At 38.4% G+C, this 23,844-nt stretch overlaps 2 protein-coding genes across 3 annotated transcripts in view; one reads left to right on the plus strand and one right to left on the minus strand.

The window, feature by feature from the left end:
• Positions 1 to 17,740, minus strand: part of tmem200a (transmembrane protein 200A) — a 32,309-nt gene extending 14,569 nt beyond the window's left edge. The window contains exon 1 of one of the 2 annotated variants that reach the window (XM_047388887.1): positions 15,243 to 17,740. The gene's annotated coding sequence lies outside the window, so the exon portion shown is untranslated. The remainder of the gene's footprint in view (positions 1 to 15,242) is intronic. The other variant, XM_047388886.1, reaches the window with a different exon arrangement.
• A 1,559-nt stretch (positions 17,741 to 19,299) lies between these two features.
• Positions 19,300 to 23,323, plus strand: tmem244 (transmembrane protein 244). The gene is made up of 6 exons (XM_047388606.1): positions 19,300 to 19,419; positions 20,553 to 20,638; positions 20,768 to 20,844; positions 21,995 to 22,120; positions 22,331 to 22,375; positions 22,599 to 23,323. Exons 1-6 carry the CDS (start codon positions 19,327 to 19,329, stop codon positions 22,694 to 22,696), a joined length of 525 nt encoding a protein of 174 aa, XP_047244562.1. The 5' UTR covers positions 19,300 to 19,326; the 3' UTR covers positions 22,697 to 23,323.
• The last annotated feature ends 521 nt before the right edge of the window (positions 23,324 to 23,844 follow it).

A 23,844-nucleotide genomic window follows, 5' to 3' on the forward strand; every position in this document is an offset into this window, starting at 1 on the left:
TCAGGTTGGAGGGGAGTTCCTGCCTTAAGAGGAGGAGTTCAAGTATCTCGGGGTCTCGTTCACGAGTGAGGGAAGAATGGGGGCACTGTGCCGGTCCATTGTGGTGAAGAGAGAGCTGAGCCGAAAAGCGAAGCTCTCGATTTACCGGTCGGTCTACGTTCCTACCCTCACCTATGGCCATGAACTTTGGATCATGACCGAAAGAACGAGATCCCGGATACAAGCGGCTGAAATGAGCTTCCTCCGTAGGGTTGCCGGGGACACCCTTAGAGATAGGGTGAGAAGCTCGGACATCCGGGAGGTGCTCGGAGTAGAGCCGCTCCTCCACATCGAGAGGAGCCAGTTGAGGTGGCTCGGGTATCTATACCAGATGCCTCCTGGACGCCTTCCTCGGGAGGTGTTCCAGGCACGTCCCACCGGGAGGAGGCCCGGGGGACGACCCAGGACACGCTGGAGGGACTATGTCTCTCGGCTGGCCTGGGAACGCCTTGGGCTCCCCCCGGAGGAGCTGGAGGAGGTGTCTGGGTAGAGGGACGTCTGGGTGTCTCTGCTGATTCTACTGCCCCAGTAGGACATTGATTCGAAGCAAACTAGCAAGGACATCTCTTAAGCGCTCAAAAAAAGAATGTTTTGGAGAGGCATAATCAAAGTCCGATCTTAAGCCTGATTGAGATGCTGTGGCATGACTTTAAAAGTCCATAATATGTGGGACTTTGATATTATTTGCCTTGTAAATGTGGTCTGCTTTGTAAATGTAGAGTTGAGTCCTTGTGATCATTCCTGTTTATAGCAATTCCAGTCATTTTCCCACAGTCCCTCCTCTCACAGTCTCAACACATCAGCAACATTTATTGTACACGCATGAAGGTGGTTCCACTAATCATATCCCAAATAGGTGTTTTTCCAGCCCTGATACCCCCCTCCCCCCCACACACACACACCATGGTTCTTTCCTTTCCAACCATCACACATGACCAATAGGCGTTTCATGCTCAAAACATTAAATGTTGCTAAAATAAAACAATTCTGCAAACAAGAGTGGGCTGAAATTCCTCCACAGTCTCATTGCCAATGAATGCAAAAGCTTGATGGGAGTTATTGCTGTCAAGGGTGTAACAAGCAGTTACTAGGTATAGGGGGCAATTAAATTTCAATATCAGGGCAGGTTGGTTTAGATAAAACTTTTTAGCCTATAGATATTATGTCATTTTGTTTATCTTGCTCCCCCTCCCATGTTGCTTAGTTCCTTACTTCTATTTTTATTCCTTCTCTAATTTTAAATCAGCCTAATTTGGTCACTTCTTGTTTTTCTTCCTTCATTCCCATCCTCTGCAGACCCTAAACGAATAAACACTGCTCTGACAAATCTTAGAAGCCAAACATTGCACTGAACCAGAAGGTTTCTCCTCCTACCCCTTTCTCCTTTAGCCATATTTATGTATTTTTCTTGTCAATCATGTTATTGGTTACTGGAGAGGGCTTTTATCACTGATGGTGAATCACACACACAAGAATAAACACAAGCAGCCACTTTTTTCGGGTTTGATCTGGCTCAATTCTTTCCTTTTGTTCCACGGTGTGCGTCAAACATGAACCCACACGGTGTCTTTAGAGCAACGGGAGAAATTTTCTTCTTTTCACTGAAACAGTAATAAAACAGAAGGCTGATGGTTGGTGATAGATGATAGAGGAGAAGAAACAGGGATCATAGAAAGAAAATAACACCTTATGTATGTGAAAACAGGATTGTATGAAGAAAGAAGGGGGAATAAGAAAGCACTTTCATCATTGTTCCTTTCTAGGTGCAACAATGAGTTATGACTTAAACCTCGCAGAAAATCTGCTCTGAGTCAAAGTGGTAGTGAGGAAAGTAAGGCCTAACACTGAACAAGAGGAGAGTGAAATGCCTCTTCTGGTCAAGCCTTGTGGATTTGTACTGTAATCCTAACAAGTCTGGAGTGAGAAACATGCAGAGCAGAGAGGAAGAACTGTTGTCGTAACAGACACACCAGACGTCTCATTAGAAACCACTCAGGCTCTGACACAGAGACCTTCTATTGAGGAGAGAGCTGCAGAGCCTAAATCAAATGAAGAGCTGATATTCAGAGAACGAGCTTGACGTCTAACAGGCACCCAATTTGTCTGTGCCCACTGATTATCATAAATGTTAAACGTTTCTCAAAGGCACAGGTTTTAGTGATTTGAAAATCACTATATCTGATCATTTCTGTGACAACATTCTGTGTCATGTTTGAAAATCACATCCTTCCATTCCTCCCCTGTTATCAGGAGCTTATAAAAATGTGAAATCTGCAGCTACATTAACCATGTGTGATAAATAATTTATTAGCCGTGTGATCACCTCAGTAATGAATAAATTGCTCATGTTGTTAATCTGTCCACACTCATAGTTAGGCAGGAATAACATTAAAGTAGTTCAGTATCCTCAAGCATTTTATATAACTTACTCAAACATCTTGAGAAATTTAACATTTTTTCCACACTATATTTTATCTTTCCTAACAGCAGTGTCACCCACTATATTTCAACACATCGATGTTTCCTCCACATTTATTATGTCTTTGAGCAATAACAGGTATTTTAAGCGATTACCACAAATTCCCTATTCCATATGATACATCACATGATATATTGTCCCTATAGCAACTACATCAGCTGCTAGGTGACACGTTTCTATAGCAACAAACCAGCTGTGTGCACAGGAATCACAAGTACAGATATGGACTAAAAGTCTTGAACCATCTGTCATTTCTTTACTGTTTTGCACCCAGTGTCCCACTGTTTCAGTTACAGTTTAAAGTGGACCTAAGGAATAGTTCTCCAGACCTTATGATGGCTCTTACCAACTTTTTACTCACTTTTTTCAAATCTTTTCACCTGCTCATATCAGAGAAATTACTTTTATCTTTATTAGAATGCTTAACACTAACGTGTAAACCAATGAAACATAAAACTGATTCCCCTTGTTGCACCTTTTAGGATTTAAAGTGAAAATGGAAACGGAATGGTTTCCATCCTACGTCATTTTCAAATAGGTGTGAGTGAGAAGAGGAGGAGAAAATCAGGCGATACCAAAGGAAACTGGCATGGGATAAAGGAGAGGGTGTACATGGATCTGGCAACGACATGACCAGAGGTGATAATGAAAGAGAGACCTAGATTCAGGTTGTTAATTACATCTCGTTTGATTTGTGCTAAACCGCTACATCTCTGCAGTCTCTTAACTTCTCACTTTAGACAGGAGGAAAGCTGGAGAAGGAGGTGAGCACGACAGGTGGGATAGCTTACAAAAAGGAGATGGAATAGAGGGTGCTCTGGTGAGATCAGAGGTAGACAGCGTGAGGAAAAAGACAGAAATGACTGCTCTATATATGCTTTAATCAACTTGGAAAAAACAATTACAGTTATAAATAGTGATTAATTATTTATTTCATTGGACTGTGTGCAGAGATGTCATAAAGTAAAACGAACCGAGATGGTTTAAAAAAGACAAAGAAATAAAAGGGATGATAAAAATGCTGCCGAAAAAGGAGCTTGCCACTGAAAGACATAGTTTTACAAAACACATCCCTAGCACAGCCTTTTACCGCCTGAACATGAATGATAATCTGTCTGGGTTTTAAAACTCAGGTCAAAAATAAGCACTTTAAATTAAACGTTACATAAGACCAAAAATGTTAGGCACTAGTCTTTCAATTTGATTAGAGTAATCGGAATGGATGCATTTTTTATGTTCAAAGTGTGCATTGGAGGATCCAAACAAGTCTAGTTTCCAGAGGCAGACATTGTGAGGGAAAGATTTGAAACACTGAGATAGCTGAAAGGAGACCTTTCGTGGCAAAACAGTAACAACGAGGTCTGGCAGAAGGGAAAAACACAAACAAAAATAACATGAGAATCTGACAAAGACTAACTACCCATGAAGCTTTTTATGTTGAAAATATGCCTAAACAAAATTATTGATTGACTAAAAATATTGGCTCAAAGTGAAAGGATGATATTGTTATTGCAGTATTACAGCTGAATAAAATGATTAAATTAATTCGTACTGAATCAAATTATGATTTCTTTATGGAACTTATGTATGGACCACTTTTAGATCATTCGAGTCATCATAGCCTATCCCAGCTATCATTGGACATTCATTGAATGCCAGCACAAACACATACACACACTGACTCTTAATGGCAGAACATAGACAGGATAGACTGTGTATCAGTGATACCCCTCTATTAATTTCAGTTAATACTACCCACCAACCCCTGGTGTAGGCATCTAATTGCAAGGATCCAATGGAGTTCTGGGTACATGAAGTCTTTGTTTTCTTATTATTCACCAGGCTCATCATTTGTTTAATTGCTTCTAGACAGTAGGCTCCAAGCCGGCTACCCAACAAGATAGCTCAGGAAACATCACCTCGTTGGACTTCCTGTAATACTCGTTAAAGTACAAAACAGCAAAAGGGGTTATATTCTGTGTAATAGGCCTGTTTACTTAAAAACCTATGGAGAAGTCTCCCAACATGACTGCATCTGAATACAAATATTTCTGAATATGCATGGCACAGGAAACTCCTCAGCACAAATTTCACTCCACATACAAATATGCGGGGTTGCTTTAAAGCACAAGAAGAAGCAAAGTGAGTGCTGCTAGTGCTTAGACAGAGAAGCACAGGGTGCCAATGTATCTCAAATTTGTGGCTGTTCTGTTGGGTTTGGGCCTAGTGGTAAATGCCCAAGGATTTAGACCACAGTGTGATATTTTTCCATTCAGAAGAACCCACGCACACAAAGCAGCATGATAATTCCATGCAGAACGGCCCCAGCCAGGAACCATATCCACAACCTTCCTGCTGCAATTGTTTTACAGCAACCTTCTGGCTGTAATATTTTTCATTCCTTTATAAAGAAGTTTCTCCATCTACAAAAACAAAATACCTCTCAATGTGTTCATAATGTCAAACAGGTGGGTGTCTCACAGAAACTGTTTTGTCAGTAATGTTTATTAGTTTGTTAATATTCCACTATCAATGCTTCCAGCAATGGTATTACAGTAAATAGAATTGATTGTTCTGTTATTCTGAAAATTTGAAGTATTTTCAGTGCTATGCATGATTGGCAGGGATGTGGTTGGGGGGTAGCAACAAACTATATAATTTCTTTTATCTAAAATTAGTTGTATTGTTTTTTTTTTCAATATACAAATTACCTTTTAAATGAAATAAAATTGTATTTAAAGGTTGTACTGTACTTCTAAATTTAGTGGGTGTTAGTGACGTTTGTAATTGAATAATTTTTAGATCGACCAGTTCTTAGATCTGCTATCAACTGGTCATAAACTCAAAAATCCTGTGTTTGTTCTGATCAGTGAATGCACCATATCTAGGTGCCACCAGGTTATGCAAACAACAATCTTTTTTTGTAGAAGTTGTTGCTAAATGAAGACTCAAAGTAACAGATTTTTTTGGTATAAGTGAGATGTTTAAAAATACGTTTTATGAGTGTAAGAAGCTCATTGAAAGAAATCTGAATTTTTATGGAGTTGTGTCGAGCTCATTTAGCATGCCACAATAGACAAATTGACTGGCAGTTACTGGTTGTTTTGCTTATTAACTATTTCATACTTTATGCAGTTTTGTTCATTTTATACCTGTCTTTTCTAGTGAAAATAGGTGTCATTTACCACAAGATTTGAATTTATACCTACCCTTGGGACATGTAGTTGAATTAAGAAGAAAGTGACCTGGAGTCACCTTCAGCTGATACTCTGCAAAAGCTGAACAGCAAAGTTGCTCTTCTTTATGCTTTTTTAGTGTTTCACCCCGTCTGTCATATAACATACTGGATTTGGAAATGATGGCAGTCTACTTTAAATGTCAGAGTTAAGTTAAAGGGACACGCTTTCTTAAGGAAATACACACGTATAAATGATGCTTAAAGACCATATGTTAACGACGCTAATGACTGATATGCATTGCTAAACACAGTTTAAAATATCAATTCCATATCATTTGGTCATTGTTTAAATTTGTTTTACACCACATGCCCTTACACACATGGTGTGATATTGCCAAAGCTCCTAATATATGACTGCTCAGGTCAGTACCATTAGACAAAATCTTTCTAACTCTATTAACTATAGTTCTTAAAAAGAAAATGAAATGGGCAAAAGTTGTAATCAGGTGGAAGATGTATAAAACCTAGACATCAGAAATTAGCTACAAATCTCTGATATGTTTCTGAAGTTTTGTGTTATCCAAGCACAGAAAAGAAGTAGGCAGACTCATGTTAGAAAGAAATTAAAAAATTATATTGGAGAGCACAAAAGGTACATTAATAAGGACACATGTGGAGTAACAGATGGATCTGAATAAGAAATGACTGAACAGAAGAGTATTTGTACAGAAAACAGTAACTACTGGCACCAGGACCAGGTGAATCTGAGCAAGAGAATGTAAGGAAACCTGACTTTGGAAATGAACAAAGACAATGATGGAAAATAGCAGGAGCTTGCTGCAGGAATAAATAATCCTAAAACACTGATATAAAAAACAAAACAAAAGCAAAAGTCCCAAATATCATTACATGATTTGACTATCTGTGTTTTATTTCTAAATCAGGTTCTAACTGTAAACACCAAAAAGAACGGACCCACATTTTCCGTATTTTCAGTACAATTCTGTAAACATGTGTATGGTATGATACTGCTTAATCAGTGAGTATATCTGGCAGAAAAAGGGAAGCCCAAAGAAGAAAAACGTGACATGAAGCTGCAACATGGTATACAAATACTGTGTCCTTCTGAAGCAGAATGTCTCTTCTCCATAGCCAGATGTTTTGCTAAATCACTTTGTTAACTACAATGAGGATTTATGAGAAAAATGAAGGTCAAATGTGAAATCTAGCTGCACAGATGTTGCCTAAATGCTCTTTTCAGTCACTATCAGCTGCTGTGTGTACTGTGCTGTATTTTTTTTTTTGTCCTTAGTCTGGAAGAGAACAGGGCACCCATAAAATATTTTCAACTACAACTATGAATCTTAATAAAAAATGTCCATGCTGTCTCATTGAAGCCACCTAAATTTTGTGGCATTTGCTCTGCCGTTTAACTACAAAAATGAGAAACAAGAACTAAAAAACAAAAAACCTACAATTATTTACATCACTTGTTTGCAGTGTGGAGTTCTGCAGAGATTTCTCGTTGGTCTAATAAGTTTGAAATAATTTCAATTCAGTTCAATTCAGTTTATTTATCTAGTTATCTCAAGGCATTTTACAAAGTCAGTAAAGAAACCTACCTGGCACTGGATGCATAACATTTGTATTGCTAGAGATATGTTTATTTAAATTATTTGAACATTTACGGATTGAGAGATTCCAGATCTCTGCACTTTGTTTTTCTGGAAAATTACAACTCAAATGCAGTTGTAAGGTCATTAATCTATAGCTCTGGTAATGGTAACAAGCTAAAAGGGCAGCGTCTGACCTCTACTCATATTTAAACAGAGAGGGCACAACATGTAGCGTGTAGGGGGGGGGGGGGGGGGAACTGTCTGTCGAGGGTAAAGCAATTTGAGCCATTTAAGTCTTGTTCTTCTAACTCTGTCCTAATATGTTCATTATGTTTGTCAGTGTTGTTTTATTTTAGCACTGATGTTGGTGATTATACAACCACTGTATTGCCATTTAAATCTAGATGACTGGATGTTCTCATCACGAAGAGTTTTAGAGGACAAAATGCAAGCGAAGGCAAAAACAGATAATGAGCGTGTGCTCGTGCTGTTCTCCTACAGGCTGGAGGTCACGGGTGAGTCATCTGTCTGGAGGATATATCACAGCATGTTTTCATACTGACCTTTTGGCAACACATTTTCTGATGTAACCACTTGAGTATCAAATCCCGCACTCTCTTTAACATCCTTGTTTTTTCCCTTCATTAGGCTGATGACACAGACAGTTTTTTCTAAACGTCTCGTACCCATCACACTTATTCAGCGTTAATGCTTCATGATGATAAATTCGTCTCCACGCCATTAAATTACCCTTCAGATTGAATCATCGGGCTCTCGTGCCGGACGTGTGTCTGTCTATGCTGGAGAGAGCACCCTGTTGATTCCAGTTAAATGACTCATTTTGCCATCTCTGCAGTCCTGACTGTCAGTCAGTCACACGTTCATCCAAACTGCCCTAAGGCAGTCGCCCCAGAACTGGATTTAACCAGGAACCACGGCGATTTTATAAGCTCCATCTAAATAACTGGAGCAGTAATTAAGTTCTGATGTTTTAGTATCCATGCTTTTATTTTAATAAATCTCATTTGTGTTTCTATGAAGAATTCCCACTCTTATCATCTCCTTGGAGGTCTTAAAAGTGACAGTGAAGGAATTGCTGACCTATGAGAGAGGTTTTTCAACAGAATTATCCAGCCAGCATGATATCTGTGAAGGAGGATTAACTAACGTGACACTTTCTAATGATTCTTAAATCCGGGCTCTCCAAGGATGTTTTATTGTGAGTCTTTTGGCTCAATTTCTGTAAACAGGGCCAAGGTTAAGTTACTCTTGATTCAACATAATTAAGCTCAATCTGCACAATAAACTAATGAATGAGCATCTGTCATTAAAGTGTCTCTCTATAGTGCTGGGTTATCTGTTCTGATTTTTACTGCTTGACCTTTGCTGTAAAAAAGGAATCTGCAGTTTTGACAACTTCTTTTGTGTTTATTAGATTTCCTTTCTCTAACTTTAAAGCTAGGTGTTTGTTCAACCCATCCTGGGAAAACCCTATCAGATTTATAGCATTTAAAAATCGTTTACAATGAAAGGTATAAATTCTTATGCCTTTGAATTGTACTCCTCAAATTAGTGACTAATTTGACTTTTTTTAGAATAATTTAGACTCAAAATGTGACTTAAAAAATTCTAATTGATAAAATTAAATAGAGTGGATTCAGTCTAAATAGGTTAGAAAAACAAACATGCTGTTGCAGGTTGTTCTGATTTTTTTCCTATGATTGTGTATGTCCCTGTTTGACTGTTTAATCCAAAACTGTCGCAGCTCCTCCTACAGTTATTTAATTGGGTTTTGGTATTCAGCTGAGGATTTGTGCACAGAGACTTGTTCCAGGTGTATCGCATACGTCTTGATCTTTACAGAAACTAAATTTAAGTCAAGCGTTCAACATTGTCCATTGTTAATGGTGCCTTATAATTAGTATTCATTTGGTTCTCCGTCACATTTGTTGGCTGCTGCGTTGGGTCCAAATGCAATTTGTTTTTTCAGATTAACTTGAACTCTGTACAGCTTTATATAAAACATTGCGTGTCTACACTTATGTGTCAGATGTTTTTGAATAACGGCAAGTCCCACCATTATGCGCATGGCTTTCTGCCCAGTGACTTGGTGATACATTGCCTCTTTGGTGCACAACCTTGTCCGAAATCAACACTGCTGTTCAGATAATATAGAAATCATGTAGTTTTGGTTAATAATTGAGGTTTTAAGCATGATAGCAGGTGTATGCACTATGCCAGTAAAGTTGAGTCATTTTCCTTTGCTGTATTTAATGACCTGGAAACTTTAATCCTGTTTTTGTTTTCTGGATGTTGTCAAATTGGGTGATAAAGACCTTTGTGCTGCCTGGGTCCTATATGTTACAATGTTTATGATAATAGTCCTGGTTTTTCTTCCTGTTATATTCATCTGATCTAAAATCTTAACAATGCACTGTTTCTCACAGTAATTACACTGTATAGTTGTTGGACTCCATTTTTCTTTTTCTTTATTCAAGATAAATGACAAAAGGTCAAACTCTTCACTGCTTGGGTTTAAAGTTTAATTCACTGATTTATTTAACAGGGACAATGTACATTAATTAACATTGCTGTAAATGTACCGGAATTAGCCAATTGGCCTTTTTTCAACCGTTGTCTCTGGACAAATGGAAAAATTTGTCACACTAAAAACAACAGAAAGGTTTTGACCACACTCTTAACTGCAAGTTGCCTTTATTGACTTTCCATTTAGTTTTGCAAAATTGTGTTGTTGGAAGGTCTAATGCTTTCCACTGATGACAGAGCCATGTGATTCTTCTGAAGATCTACTTCTGTTGCCTCCTACAAATTGTCTCTGGATGAAATGTCCTGATTATATTTAGTTCATCTAAACTCTGCATTAATTGGATGCAAATATGCCCTATTTTTCTTATTTCCCCTAATCTATAGAGTCTTCCTCATTTCAAACTGTTAATAGCACATTGAGAGATAGTGTTGCAACTATATTCATTCATTCATGCAAGAAAATAGTAGATCTGTTGTCAAATATGACAGTTTCAGGCTTGGGGAGTATCTTCTAACATTTAAGAATGTCTTTCTCAAATACTTGAGTACATGATTATGCTTATGTACAATACATAAATAAATAAACTCACTATCTTAACATTACAAAAGATAAATGAGCAATTTATAGTCATGTAAGCTGTTACCTTTGACTGTGTCAGTATTACCAGGAAGCAACAGATGGTTTTGCTAACGTATACAATAAGGAGTAGTTCAGAGTTATATCAACATAAAGCCATGTCAATGTGATGTTGAGGCATACAGCAGGAGCGTTTCCATGTCAGCCCTTTAGTTGCAATGTTTTTCAGTCTTTCAGTCATGAATGTTGGTTAGGGGTGAAATACAGATCAACTGCTTTGCCTTTTAGCTTTATCTTCACCACAACCAAATAGTATAGTGTACCCAGTCAGCCTCTTAGTCTTACGATCCCCATCCATCCATCCATCCATCCATCCATCCATCCATCCATCCAAAGATCGGGTCATATGGGTAACAGGTTTAAGAGGAAAACCCAGACATCCCTCTGCTCACCCACAATCCCAATGCTGCCGAATATATTTGCATTTTCATAAAATAAATATTTATTTGCTTTTGACAACAAAATGATTTTTAATTAAGTTGAGATTGTTCATTTGAATATAGCACACACAACAGATAATCATTTAAGTATTTAGTATCCAGATTGACTAAATTAGACATAATTTGGCATGACTCCAACCACCAGATGTCAGCAAAGTGTTTCCAATATAATCTTTCCTATATGTTGAACAAGCACTAGTGGTATCAATACGACACCTTGGCTCTTTGGTAGTTTAAAGTAAATTTTTGACAATAGTCTACCAGGGGATATAGCCCTCGAGCAAGCTCTGAGTTTGCCCCAGGGTCTCCTTCCAGTGGGATATGCGCAACAGTCCTCATTAGTTACCCGACCCACCATAACTCCTTCAGAAATGGAAAACAAGGGGCTCAAGTCTGGATTTAGTTCTTTTGATCATACATATCTAATTAGATGAGGGCTGGAACATAGAAGGACCGGTGAATTGACAACTTCGGTTTTTGGTTCAGCTCCTAGGGTGAGAGGCACCATTAAGCTTGATTCAGCTCCCCTTTGAGCGATAACAAGACCTGGATAACAAGGCCTGGATATCTTGCCTGGATTTGGAATACCAAAGCCCGCAACTTTGAGCTAAATCCAGGGAAGAAGCTTGTTGGAGAGCACCTAATGGTCAGACCTTGACAGATCTGACTGGGCATACCATGAGCAATTTACATTTGTTGCTGTGAGAGACAGGTTTATTGCAGGTTGAGCAGGAGTCTGAATCCTGTATAGACCACATTGCCTTGATGGTCTGACTCCCAAATACTGAACATGGTTCTATGGTTGTATACAATAACCTTGTCATAAATATATTGAAAACAAATAACAAGAAAATAGTAGTATCCTTGTATGCTAATTATAAAACCTAGGAATCCAAAACACTTCACAACTACTGCTTACAAATTCTGACACAATTAAACCTGTCTGTGGTTCTGAACTGATTTAGTTGCCAGATCTCAGTTGGCCTCAATCTTTAGACAACCAGACTGCTATTTTCCAGACCAGCGAGCAATCACAGAGGCACATCATCAAATCAGTCTGCCTCTGTTGCAGCACTCAGTTCACTTGAAGTACAATCTGCCTTGAAACCTTCAAAGGGCCTGCACTGAATATTTGTAGACACTGCGCTTTTTTTTTCTGCCACTCAAAGTTTTAGCTAATAATTCATTATTTGAGATAATTGTCCAATCAATAGTCACTAATGTCTTAATTTGCCTGCAATAAAGTTTAACCACCAATAAAGTTTTATTCACTTTGTTCTTTGGAAATGGCCAAACCAACAAGTGGTTATTCTTAGTTCAGTCTGTCAAAATGTTGAAATTAGTGGCTGTCATAAAGGTCAGCAATATAAACAAATATGTAAATTTTATGGTAAAAAAAAATCTCAATCAAGATATTATCACAATTTCCCATTGAAAAAACATAAGCCTGAGGCAAACATATATTTAAGCCCAAAAAAAACTTTCTGATCAGATTTTCATCTGTTTGTGCAATGTTGCCAACTTGTTTCAGGTACAGTCCACATTTAACACTTTAAATTTGAAGTGCTCTGAGTTTCTGACATGTTAAATTAAAAGATAAACAACATGAACAACACTAAGTAAAAGTCCACTCTGGCTACATGAAGGTTAGCTTGTAACGCTAAAATAAAAGTAGCAAAATAAAACTAATGAATCGGTCATGAAGCAGCTATAAATAGAACCTACTCTAAAGAGGATATTACGATACCTTTAAATGGTCACTAAAGAAACTAACTTATCCTAAATATTCTTAGGTCTTTTGACTGTAAACAAATTATCCTGCCCCACGTCATATTTTTAAAGGTCACCTAAAATGTAAATCAGTAACTTCTGTTTCTACATGACAGTTGTAATTTCTTGTAGGATGCTATAATCCCAGCTCTGTTGTAGCTGGTTCCCAGATACCAGCAGAGACAGCCTGCTGGTCTGGAGTAGGTTTTCTTAAATTAGGTCTATTTACAAATGCTAGGAATTGGCTGTATATTAGGTCCTGGCTTGAAAAACATTGTATGTCTACATTATGTGTCAGTCAAACAGAGAAATGTCCAGGGGAGGTTAAATCAGGCAAAGATCAGGGCTGACATTCAACAAGTGGTGACACAACAACCAACCTTAAATGAAAAACGCTAAGTTCACACAAAAATTACATGGGTTTAAAGGTAAGAGATATTTTTTGTTTATAGTGGACTTATGAGTGCTGGCCACATAGGTAAGGAGATCTAGTGAAGATGAGGATGCATATTTGTCTTTTCAACATGCAGAAGGAGCAGGATGGTATGGTATAGTGAAATCTCCAAAGCTAACTGTTTGAGAGCTGCAGCAAAGAGTCAGAGGGTCACCAATGCACCTCAACAGCCATTAAACCAGTTGTTTAAAATGCATAAAGAAAGCCTTTTTCTGCCCTACCATGACAAACGTGGAGTTTGTTACTCTGTTGGGACTTTAACTGGAAGTGTTTACTTTTGTCAGATGAGACTACGGTTGAGCCTTTGAGCAACAGTTCAGGAAGGTTTGGAGTAAAAAAAATGAATATGTGCATGTCCATTGTTAAGTATAGTGGAGGATTGTGAAGCTGTGGGCCTGACTCTCTTCCAAAGGCGAAAGATATGTATTTAAATTATATGACATCACGAATTCTTTAAAATATCAGGAGATTGTAAAAACAAATTGCTCTCTACACCTAATTTATGCAGTGTTAAAGCAGAAGAATCAGTGATGTCATACTGTCAAAAGGGGGATGATATATACGGTGAAGGATGGGGTGATAATAATTGTGACGCCAATGATTATATAAAAAACTATTTTGTCTTAAGAGATGATTTCCTTCTCCACTGAATAATTAAGCTCACATTCAATGCTGGATTTGTCTAGAATTATCATTGTGAGTTTATGCTACTGCAATAAGAGATACAATTATTTACTCTTTTTACATATAATAAGTGCTGCAAGTAAATGGGGCATAGGTCTTCTAACAACAATATACAGAAACTGATCAAACTGAGGTACATAATCAGAAATTGTGCAATTTTCTAAAAAAACATTTTCATTATAAGTTAATGGATGTGAAATCTGAAATTAAGATAATAACTCCATTAACTCTTAAGATGTGTTTATATCACTGGAACAGTTGCAGTTTGTCACAAAAACGTCAGTGTATACTGGGATTTAATGTGATAGACCAACACAAAGTAGTAAATAGTTGCCCAATGAAAGAAAAAATTATACTTGACTTTACTCGTACTCGTCGTCTTCCGCTTTATCCGGGACCGGGTCGCGGGGGCAACAGACTCAGCAGAGACGCCCAGACGTCCCTCTCCCCAGACACCTCCTCCAGCTCCTCCAGGTGGAGCCCAAGGCGTTCCCAGGCCAGCCGAGAGACATAGTCCCTCCAGCGTGTCCTGGACCGTCCCCTGGACCTCCTCCCGGTGGGACGTGCCTGGAACACCTCCCGAGGAAGGCGTCCAGGAGGCATCCGGTATAGATGCCCGAGCCACCTCAACTGGCTCCTCTCGATGTGGAGGAGCAGCGGCTCTACTCCAAGCTCCTCCCGGATGGCCGAGCTCCTCACCCTATCTCTAAGGGAGTGCCCAGCAACCCTACAGAGGAAGCTCATTTCAGCCGCTTGTATCCGGGATCTCATTCTTTCGGTCATGACCCAAAGTTCATGGCCAAAGATGAGGTAGACCGACCGATAAATTGAGAGCTTCGCTTTTCGGCTCAGCTCTCTCTTCACCACAACTACTTGACTTTACTTTTTTTTCAAATTAAAATCTAAAAAGTGTGACAGGCACAGATATGTCTTTACCAGCTTTGCACTTCTAGAGAATGGTATAAAGCCAAATAGCCCGAGCTCAGGCAGGATAGATGGAGAGCACCAGAGAACAGAAATGTTCTAGTCTTGCCACAGCTTCTAAATTGGATTTAGGTCTGGACTTTGACTAGGTCAATCTAACATACCAGTATGGTTTGATCTAAACCACAGTTGTCAAACTCCAGTGCAAAATGTGAAAAAACTTCGAGGGTACTAAGACGTTTTCACATTAAATGCCACCCTGGCAAATAAAATAAAAATGAGATTCATAAATAGCCCTTTAATGGATCGTTCAGGGACTTGTAGTCCGCGTTGAACTGGTTAATCTTTAAATATTAAAGAAAACATAAGTGGATATGAACATCAATAAAAAGCTAAACAAAACATGCAGCGCTGTCAGCTTTAATTGTTGGATAAAAAGTTGGAGAGATTATATAGAGCGCGCTCAGTCCCTACCTTACTGAAAGATGAGTTTCTACTGTCACTGTGTAATCAGGCATGCAGAGGGATTACGCTTTATATCCTGGGGGAGAAGTCAAAAGCCATCTTCCACACTGAAGCCTACTTCCAGCGAGATGATGCCACGCCGGGGAGAATTAAGATGACAGTTCGCTCCCATGGAGCCTTTGGAAACAGCAGCAGTCCTCACCAGCATCCAAGCTCCTTAAGGCAGATCATGAACCGTCATTTCGACCGTTTTCTTCAGTCAACAGTGGGACTTGAGTGATGGGAAACGTCGATTTCTGTTCGCTGTTTTCAGCGCGGTTTTACGCCTGGTGGAGTACAGTACGCGCGCAGAGGATGAGGAGGGCGGAGAAAAGCGCTAATTAAAGGAAATCCTTTTCTTCCTCATTCGGATTATTTAAAGGCGTAAAAGCACGCATTGTGATACTTATTCCTTTTTTAATGCTGGCAACCGCAGCAAAAAATAGCGGCCTAGGTGAAGCCCTCTGTGGTTGCCTGATGCGTAAAAGTCGTTTTGTGGAGCGTTCGGGTCCAAAACTTGACTGCACATCCAAACACAACATAAAGTACTATAAACGCGCCTAAAATTGTCAGATGTACAATTTCTGTTTTAAAAAATCCATGTCCAAGCGAGATAATTGTGTTTTTTTTGTTTTTTGTTTTTTTATCTAATGAGTCGAATAGAGGAGCAGCTCCATCCAGTTCTTCTGAAAGCGCTTACACTCGTGGGAATGTGTGAGAGAGGAAGGAACAGAGAGAGAGAGATGGGGGCTGTATTATCTGCATGTACGCCCAGGAGGTAGTGAAATGCATGTATGTGTGTGTTTCATTTATTATTTAAGAGGGATAACAAATCAAGGAGCAAATGCTTGCAGGGAACAGATAATGCCAGAAAAAAAAAAAAGGAGGAGAGAAAGTTTCGTGACGTGGATACCTTTACATGCATATCTTTGGAGAAAATACATGCAATAAACACATAACAGATACAATTTTAAAAAGTCATTGGGTGGTTATACTAGTGAATGACTGCCAGATTTTTATTTAGCTGTCTACTTGGCTGCAGGGCACCATTTCTGTCTTATCGGTCTATGATTTCCAGCACTGCTCTTTGTTCAACTTTCCTCCCCCCCTTTTTCCCCGCTCACAAACTCATGCACTCACTCAAAGACACAGACATGCACGGACACACAAATCAGGGCAGCAAAAAGCGGTGCAGATGTTGGCATTCGTGTCATTTCCTGTGTTTACATGCTGGAAGTGATTCAGCGAAAACACAGCAGCTTGTAGTCGAGGTGAGGGGATGGTAGGGAAAGATGCTTTATTTGAACAATAAACTAGATAGCAAGAAAAACCCTATTATTTGTTTAAATGGCTTGCATTCGATTTGTGAGAAAAAGAAGAAGCCCAAAGGCAGCTGAGCATTCGCATGGACAAACAGTGAAGTCACACTTGGATACAATGACTGAGGCAATTCAGCTGGGCTCTAAATGTCTTCCTTGACCTTAAACGTGACCATGACATTCATGCCTTGACACCTACATGAATGTCTTCCATCTCGGACCCTGAAATGCTAAAAGTCAGTATCCGAACACGACTTAGACAGAGTCGGGAGAAAGTTGAGATCCTTGTTGAAGCCAGGGATCAGTTTGTGCTTGTATATACATTCCATTATGGAACAAAAATGAAAAGACTTTGAGGCGGCAGAAAGGAGCAGAACACAAGGAAGACATGGACGGAGAGCTGGAAAAAGGCAAACGGGGGGAGAAAAAAAACAAAACAAAGCCTTGCATTGTTAGCTGTAACATTTGTTGTTTATAAGCCTGCATGGAGTGGTGAGATTTGCAAAAAAATTGTGTTCCACTTATTGTGAGCAGCTGTGGTTGGGAGTGTTCAGGTGAATAATTACAGGAAAAAGAATAATTTAATGGAAGGGCAGTATGGGAAGAGAAGGCAGTAGAAAAAAATGGGAAACATAGGGGAATAATAGGAAAGATTCTGTTGTTCTGAAATAATTAGTCATTTTTAGGTTAGAATATTGAAATGAGAGAATGGGAAATCAAAGACAGATGCACAGGGGTCATATTGACTAATTCGTCTCACTCTGTTAGTGTGGCAACCAATACCTTAATTTAAGCACCTCTGCCTCTTAAACATCCCCCATTGACATTTACATCAATAAGCCTTAATGCTACCCAGAGTATCTCTTCTTCTCACGATGCTTTACTTATTTTTCAAGCCTTAAAACAACTCTGACCCAGGGTAAAGACGTTCCTGTCTCAATAGATGAAAAACAGATTGTTTTAACTCCCTTCTTCTAAACACTCCCTGTGGATACAGAGAGCCCCATTAAGTCGTCTCTATCAGTCCCTTTTTATACTACAGACCTCCAGATTTACATTAGGATTTATTTTTATGATTTCATGATGAACAAGAAAAGACAAATCACCTCCTTAATTTTTTCCAGGTTTGATTAGGTCTAAATATAAGATCCCACTCCTATTTGTTTCTTTCGTCTTTAGCTCCCTATTAGGGATGGGTTAAATGCAGAGGACAAATTTTGTTGTAATGTACATGTGCAATGACCAATAAAGATGATTTAATTTAATTTAATAGAGTGCTTTGCCAGCTCTTTTTGTGTCTCTGTTTCTATTCTAATCTAGCCTGTTCGCTTTATGAAGTGCAGATATCCTCTTTTTCTGTAAAGGAGCAGTCAGGTCAACGTTATGATAACAGTTATGTCGAGTTTAAAATAGTCTGTTATAGTGTTTGCAGGGATTAATTTGTATTGACATTTCAAAGGGATTGCTTTTTCTTTCAACAGATCCAGATTATTGTAATTTGTTTTTAAATCTTAATGCTGGTATTTAATTCGCAGACTGTATTTATACCTGCTGCTTTTTACTGCTTGATTTCTTCTTCTTCTTTCTACCTCTTTAATAGAAAATAGTTTAAATACCTTCATATCAAAGTAACATCAGATCATTTCTGTCTGCAATTTTAATAATATTAGGCCTCATGCAGATGAATATATATAAAAAAATAAGATTAGTATGAGTCGATCCTCATCAGCTGCAGAGTAATAAAATATGGCACAGTTCACACAGTGTGTACACACAGAAGGATGCACGACTATGACGCCTACCTTACTCCTCATGGAACCCCCTTTTTCTTCTGCTCTCTGTCACCATGGATACAATGATGCGGGTTACCGTGGCAGCCGAGTCAACCCCAAACCCACACAAAGGAGCACGTGCATTTGCTTTACATACGCATGTTGTGACGTCAAACAATTAAGTTCCTTTAGCTATTTCTGGAGGAAATGGGAACAGAAGAAACTGCCATGTGAATATTTATATTGGCCACTATATCTATCTGTTATATGTTTTTTTATGTCTATGAATAAACAGCCATATTTCAATCCTACACACATTTCTATTTTAATCTAGGGAAGTTATAGCTGTAAAAATTCAGATATATTTCTGTATGGTTAGAACACAATCTGTTGTTGTCAGAATGGTGCATAATGTGTCCTGAAATGCCTTGTTCTTGTGTTGATTACTCTTTGGTGGAATCAGTTCACCAAAGGATTGCAGGCTGTCCTGCCACCTGGTGTTCATGTTGCATACTGCCTAGAAAAATTAGATTTGTGTCTGATTTAATGTTTAGATACAGAACCTTCAAGATCTTGGCTTGAAAGTATCACAAATCAATATAAAGCCAAATTTCACCCAGTTACACTAGGACATGCACATGTTTGGCTGTTATGCATGTTAAGTTTTGTTATTTTTTGTTTATTCAAATTATTTGAAATTTGCAGCTCGAGTTGAGGATCAAACATAAATTTATGTCTAATTGCACCTACTGAAACCTAAGGTCTCAAAGCCAACTACTTAATTGTGGGTTATGAGTATTTGTGCAGACCTAAATTATGCGGCTTATCCCATATGGGATTAACTCCAACCTCTTTGCACTAATCTCATTTCATCCAATCCAGCCCTCCTTGCTTCCCTACAGCATGCTCTCAGAGACTTGTAAATAGTAAGCTACTTTCTCTCATTTAGACCAGCAACCATTCATGTTGTTGGACTACTGCTGTCGTTGCTGTGGTTTCACACTCATAAAACGCCATGGACCCTTCTCCCTCAAGACCACTCCCAGTGATACCTGGGTAAGGATACTAAAACACTATATTAGTAGAATAGAGAGTGATTTAAAATGAGCCTAAAGCTGTAATGTAGAGCAGAGTCGGAGCACAAAGCTAATAATAAGCTGCGGCATTGTGTTCATAAATAAAAATGTATTATAATTTTGATGTTTATACAAGAACATTGGGATCATTTGTAAGTTACTAGTGATGGTAGACATCAGTTTTAACCAACTATTATACCTATTGCTATACTATCCATAGCCTAAGCTAATTTGTGATGTTGGGATTATGATTAAATGAAAACAAGCAATTTAATAAGAAGGTTTTGAATACAAAGGTAAAAACGTAACAATCTACAACACAAAACAATAAAAGCAATACCATCAATATAATTAGTAGATCATTAATGGTAGTATTTTAACCAAAAAGCTGTTTATCTGTCTGGCTGTGGAGTGTTGTTCTACCCTGTTCCCTCTACATCACCGCAGACATTTGACTGGTACCACCAGGAAATCACAAGTGTAACTAATAAGATTACCAATGAATCCCAGTCCAATAAGGTGCGACAGCAAGCCAAAGAGGCCTGGCACTGACCCACCCGACTACAATGAAGCTCATTAATAAAATAATTAGTTACACCTGTGCTTAGCCACCTGAAATGTCAGTCTGGAGAAAGTGACTTTTATCTCTGCTCCTCGGGAGTCATGTAGCCCATTTCCTGTAAGGGCTGCAGGCAGTCATCTATGAAAGCAGGCTTTAGCAGGACATTTACTGTCTGCTGTCAGGACGGTATGTTTTCTTGGTCATTTTGAACAGGGGAAATAGAGGTAGATAAATTTGATGTTAGCTTGGGGCATAGACAAAAAATAGGTTTATATGCATCAGATATTTAATATCAGTTTGAATCATTGTTTGTTTACAGCAGATTTTCTATATGCTTTCTTCATAAGCTAGTTATTTAAGCCAGTTACAGAAGTGGAAATGGTAGAAGATTATCTTCTGTTAGAAGGTGATTGTATATAAAGGTAAATTTAGCTTTATTGTAAGATTTAATGAAATACATTTTTTTTTTCTTTTACGTTTTGTTCCGATATATGACAAAACCAGAAAAGTCGGCTTCGCTCTCATCAGCTCACTGCCATCTCTTTTCTCAGGTTGTTCTGCAGAATCTGCTGATGTGCATGGTGTGCTTCTACTCTCTTTACTACATCGTGGTCAGTCTTTGCATTGGACTCTTCAGGTACACTCAGACACTCATGGTGATGCCACGATAAAAAGGCCTGTAAGATGTAAAGGTTGAAAAGGAACAGATAAAGCTGCTCTATCCTGCTTCGGCACACTTTATGGTCTTCTCTTGTCATTTCTTTAGAGTTCACGAAATCAACAGCTTGTTAACACCATTTGACTACACATCACAACCATCATGGCAGAACCCCAAATACTTAGGTAAGTTGAGGTACAACAATGCACAACATACAGTATAATTTAAATGTTTTTGGGAAAGTGTGTTATTCCTAATTTTCTTAACTCTCATGCTTGACAAAATATTATAGCTCCAAATTGTATATTTACTCATGAATATGTACTCACCGGCCACTTTATTAGGAGCACCTGTTACGAGCCCAAATCACTTGGCAACAACTCGGTGCATTTAGTCATGTACATATGTTGAAGACCATTGGCTGAAGTTATGGGAAAGAAAGGGAATTTAAATGTCTTTAAATGTGGCATGGCTGGTTATGTGAGGCACTGCTGATCCACTGGGATTTTCAGGCATAACCATCTGTCAGGTTTACAAAGAATGGTGTGAAAAAAAGAATATCCAGAGAGCAGCAGTTGTGTGGATGAAAATATCTTGTTGAGGAGAATGGGCTGACAGGTTTTAGCTTTGTTCTGATAGCTACATCCAACAGGATAATGCAACATGGCACAAAGCTGAAATCCTCTCAAACCTGTTTCTTGAACATGTCAATGGGTTTTCCCCATCCAATGGACCCCCTTTGGGATGAGGTGGAATCAGGAATTTGCAATATAGATGTGGAGTTTCAATATCCGCAGGAACGGTGTGATGCTATTGTATCAACGTGGACCAAAATTTCATAAAGAGGTTTGTGAGACCTTGTTGCACCAGTGCTACAAAGAATTAAAGCAGCTCTGAAGGCAAAAAGGGGTCCAGCTACCAAGATGTATCTAATAAAGTGGCTGGTGACTGTATAGTTAGTATTACCTAAAATAATTTAAACAGGATAATTTTTTTTAAAGAAAGCACTGTAAAACACATGTGTAATTGATATGATAAATTACTGATAAATATATGTGTTTAGGTTGCTAAGGCCTGATATTATCTTTTCCATGGATAGCATGTTAGAGCTGTTTTTATAATAGCTGCTGAAACACATACACTTCAGTAATCCAAAAAGCAGTAAACATTTGCATATTTTATGGAAATAAAATTCAAAAACAAGACTCTGAATACCTTTTTATCGTCAGACAATGATGCAGAGATACCTGTCCATCCCCTAGTAGCAGAAAATATAAAGGGGAATTTCAGTGTAATTGAGTCAAACATTAATATTTATTGGTTTCTGCCTTGCAGTTGGGGTCATTTCCACAGAAGTGACTTATGTTTTGGGAGGGCTGGTGTTCGCTTGGATTGTGGAGGAGTGGGTCTGGGATTACGCCATAACTGTCACACTGCTGCACATTGGGATGACTGTAGCAGGTAAACACACACGTGCATACTCAACTGGATGAATAAGTCAGGACAACTGATAGGATTGCAGGGCTGATTATATAAGTGGTAGTCATTGGTAGAGACAAACACACAGGGAGTGTATTATTTGTTTTTTTTCCAAGAAATTACACTAGCAGAGAACAGATATAATGTATTTGTTTTTTATATTCAACACATCATTCTGATGTATTTTTGCAGTGATGTCAGATTTCCCCTCAGCCGAGCACTGGTGGATCGCTTTGGGTAAGGCTCTTATTTTCTTATTCATGTCTCCCTCTGCCTCCTCATCAGTCTATAATCCTTTTTGGACAGCACATAAAAAATCTCTCTATTTGTCTCTCTCTTTCTGAGCAAGATATTTTTTCCCCTGACTCACATCCAACACACCTCCAAATTCAGCTCCTGCTGCTGACCTTCCTTTTTATTGTTCCCCTTCTGCTGTTTATCCACTTCCATCTCTCTGCAGGTTCAGGCCTGCTTATGATGATATTTGGAGGACAACTCCTGGCCTACAAACTCTTCAGGAACAACTTTGTCTATCCTGCTGAACTGGAGAACTTCTAATAAAAACCAGGAAAGCTTTTAACTGGCTTATTGGGTAATACCAGGTCGGAAGTGTGCCAGTCAATTTGCTTTGCGTTTCACTGTTTAATTCATGTTTATAATGGTGTGAGGAAGTAAAGCATGTCAGTTAAGAATATATAAGAAAACATACATGTATATTATTTGTACTTCATAACATGGATTAGGTAGTAGGCTGTTCTAGACTGTAAAAATGGCTCCACTTTGCCTGTTGAACAACACTTTTTTACACATTAAAGGTATTATTTTGTATTGTTTATTTTAAAGAATCTTTCATAAGCCAACTTGCAGATAACCGTATATTGTTTTACAGCTGGAGCATTTGTACAGTTAAAAAAATCTACTGACTATTATTGTTTTATATTTCTGATATCATTGCTCTTGGGAATGTAAATTATAAATGACTTGTCTTTTGTTATAAAATATCAGCTGTTCATAAAGAAAGGTATGGGAAATAAAATCTGTCATGTGGGTCAGGTCACTAGCTACAGGGGTTGGACAATGAAACTGAAACACCTGGTTTTAGACCACAACAATTTATTAGTATGGTGGTGGGCCTCCTTTTGCGGCCAATACAGCACCAATTCGTCTTGGGAATGACATATACAAGTCCTGCACAGTGGTCAGAGGGATTTTAAGCCATTCTTCTTGCAGGATAGTGGCCAGGTCACTACGTGATACTGGTGGAGGAAAACGTTTCCTGATGCTCAACTTTTCAGTTTTTTATTTGTTAAAAAAGTTTGACACATCCAATAAATTTCATTCCACTTCACGATTGTGTCCCACTTGTTGTTGATTCTTCACAAAAAATTTGAATTTTATATCTTATGTTTGAAGCCTGAAATGTGGCAAAAGGTTGACCAGTTCAAGGGGCCGAGTACTTTCGCAAGGCACTGTAATTTGTATAAAATGTTGCAATCAGACAGAAAAAATATGAAGTTGTGTGCAAATTCTGGTACTTAAAAAAAAAAAAATAAAATGAAATTACAGCTACTTGATACAATACTTAAAGTAGGTAATGTATGCATTTTGAGTACAAAATACTTCTAGTAGCAATATATACTGTTTGCAGTATAGCCCCTTGACCTCCAAATGGCTCGCAAAGCTCATCAGATAGAAAATTACATTAA

The sequence above is a fragment of the Girardinichthys multiradiatus genome, chromosome 15, assembly GCF_021462225.1.
Source record: "Girardinichthys multiradiatus isolate DD_20200921_A chromosome 15, DD_fGirMul_XY1, whole genome shotgun sequence".
NCBI lineage: Eukaryota > Metazoa > Chordata > Actinopteri > Cyprinodontiformes > Goodeidae > Girardinichthys > Girardinichthys multiradiatus.

Excerpts from the sequence above, each read along its gene's own strand:
- tmem244 (XM_047388606.1), top strand. The coding sequence starts at position 19,327 with ATGTTGTTGGACTACTGCTGTCGTTGCTGTGGTTTCACACTCATAAAA. Across the intron at positions 19,420-20,552 it reads CCACTCCCAGTGATACCTGG|GTTGTTCTGCAGAATCTGCT; the intron begins GTAAGGATACTA and ends CTCTTTTCTCAG. Across the intron at positions 22,121-22,330 it reads CATTGGGATGACTGTAGCAG|TGATGTCAGATTTCCCCTCA; the intron begins GTAAACACACAC and ends GTATTTTTGCAG.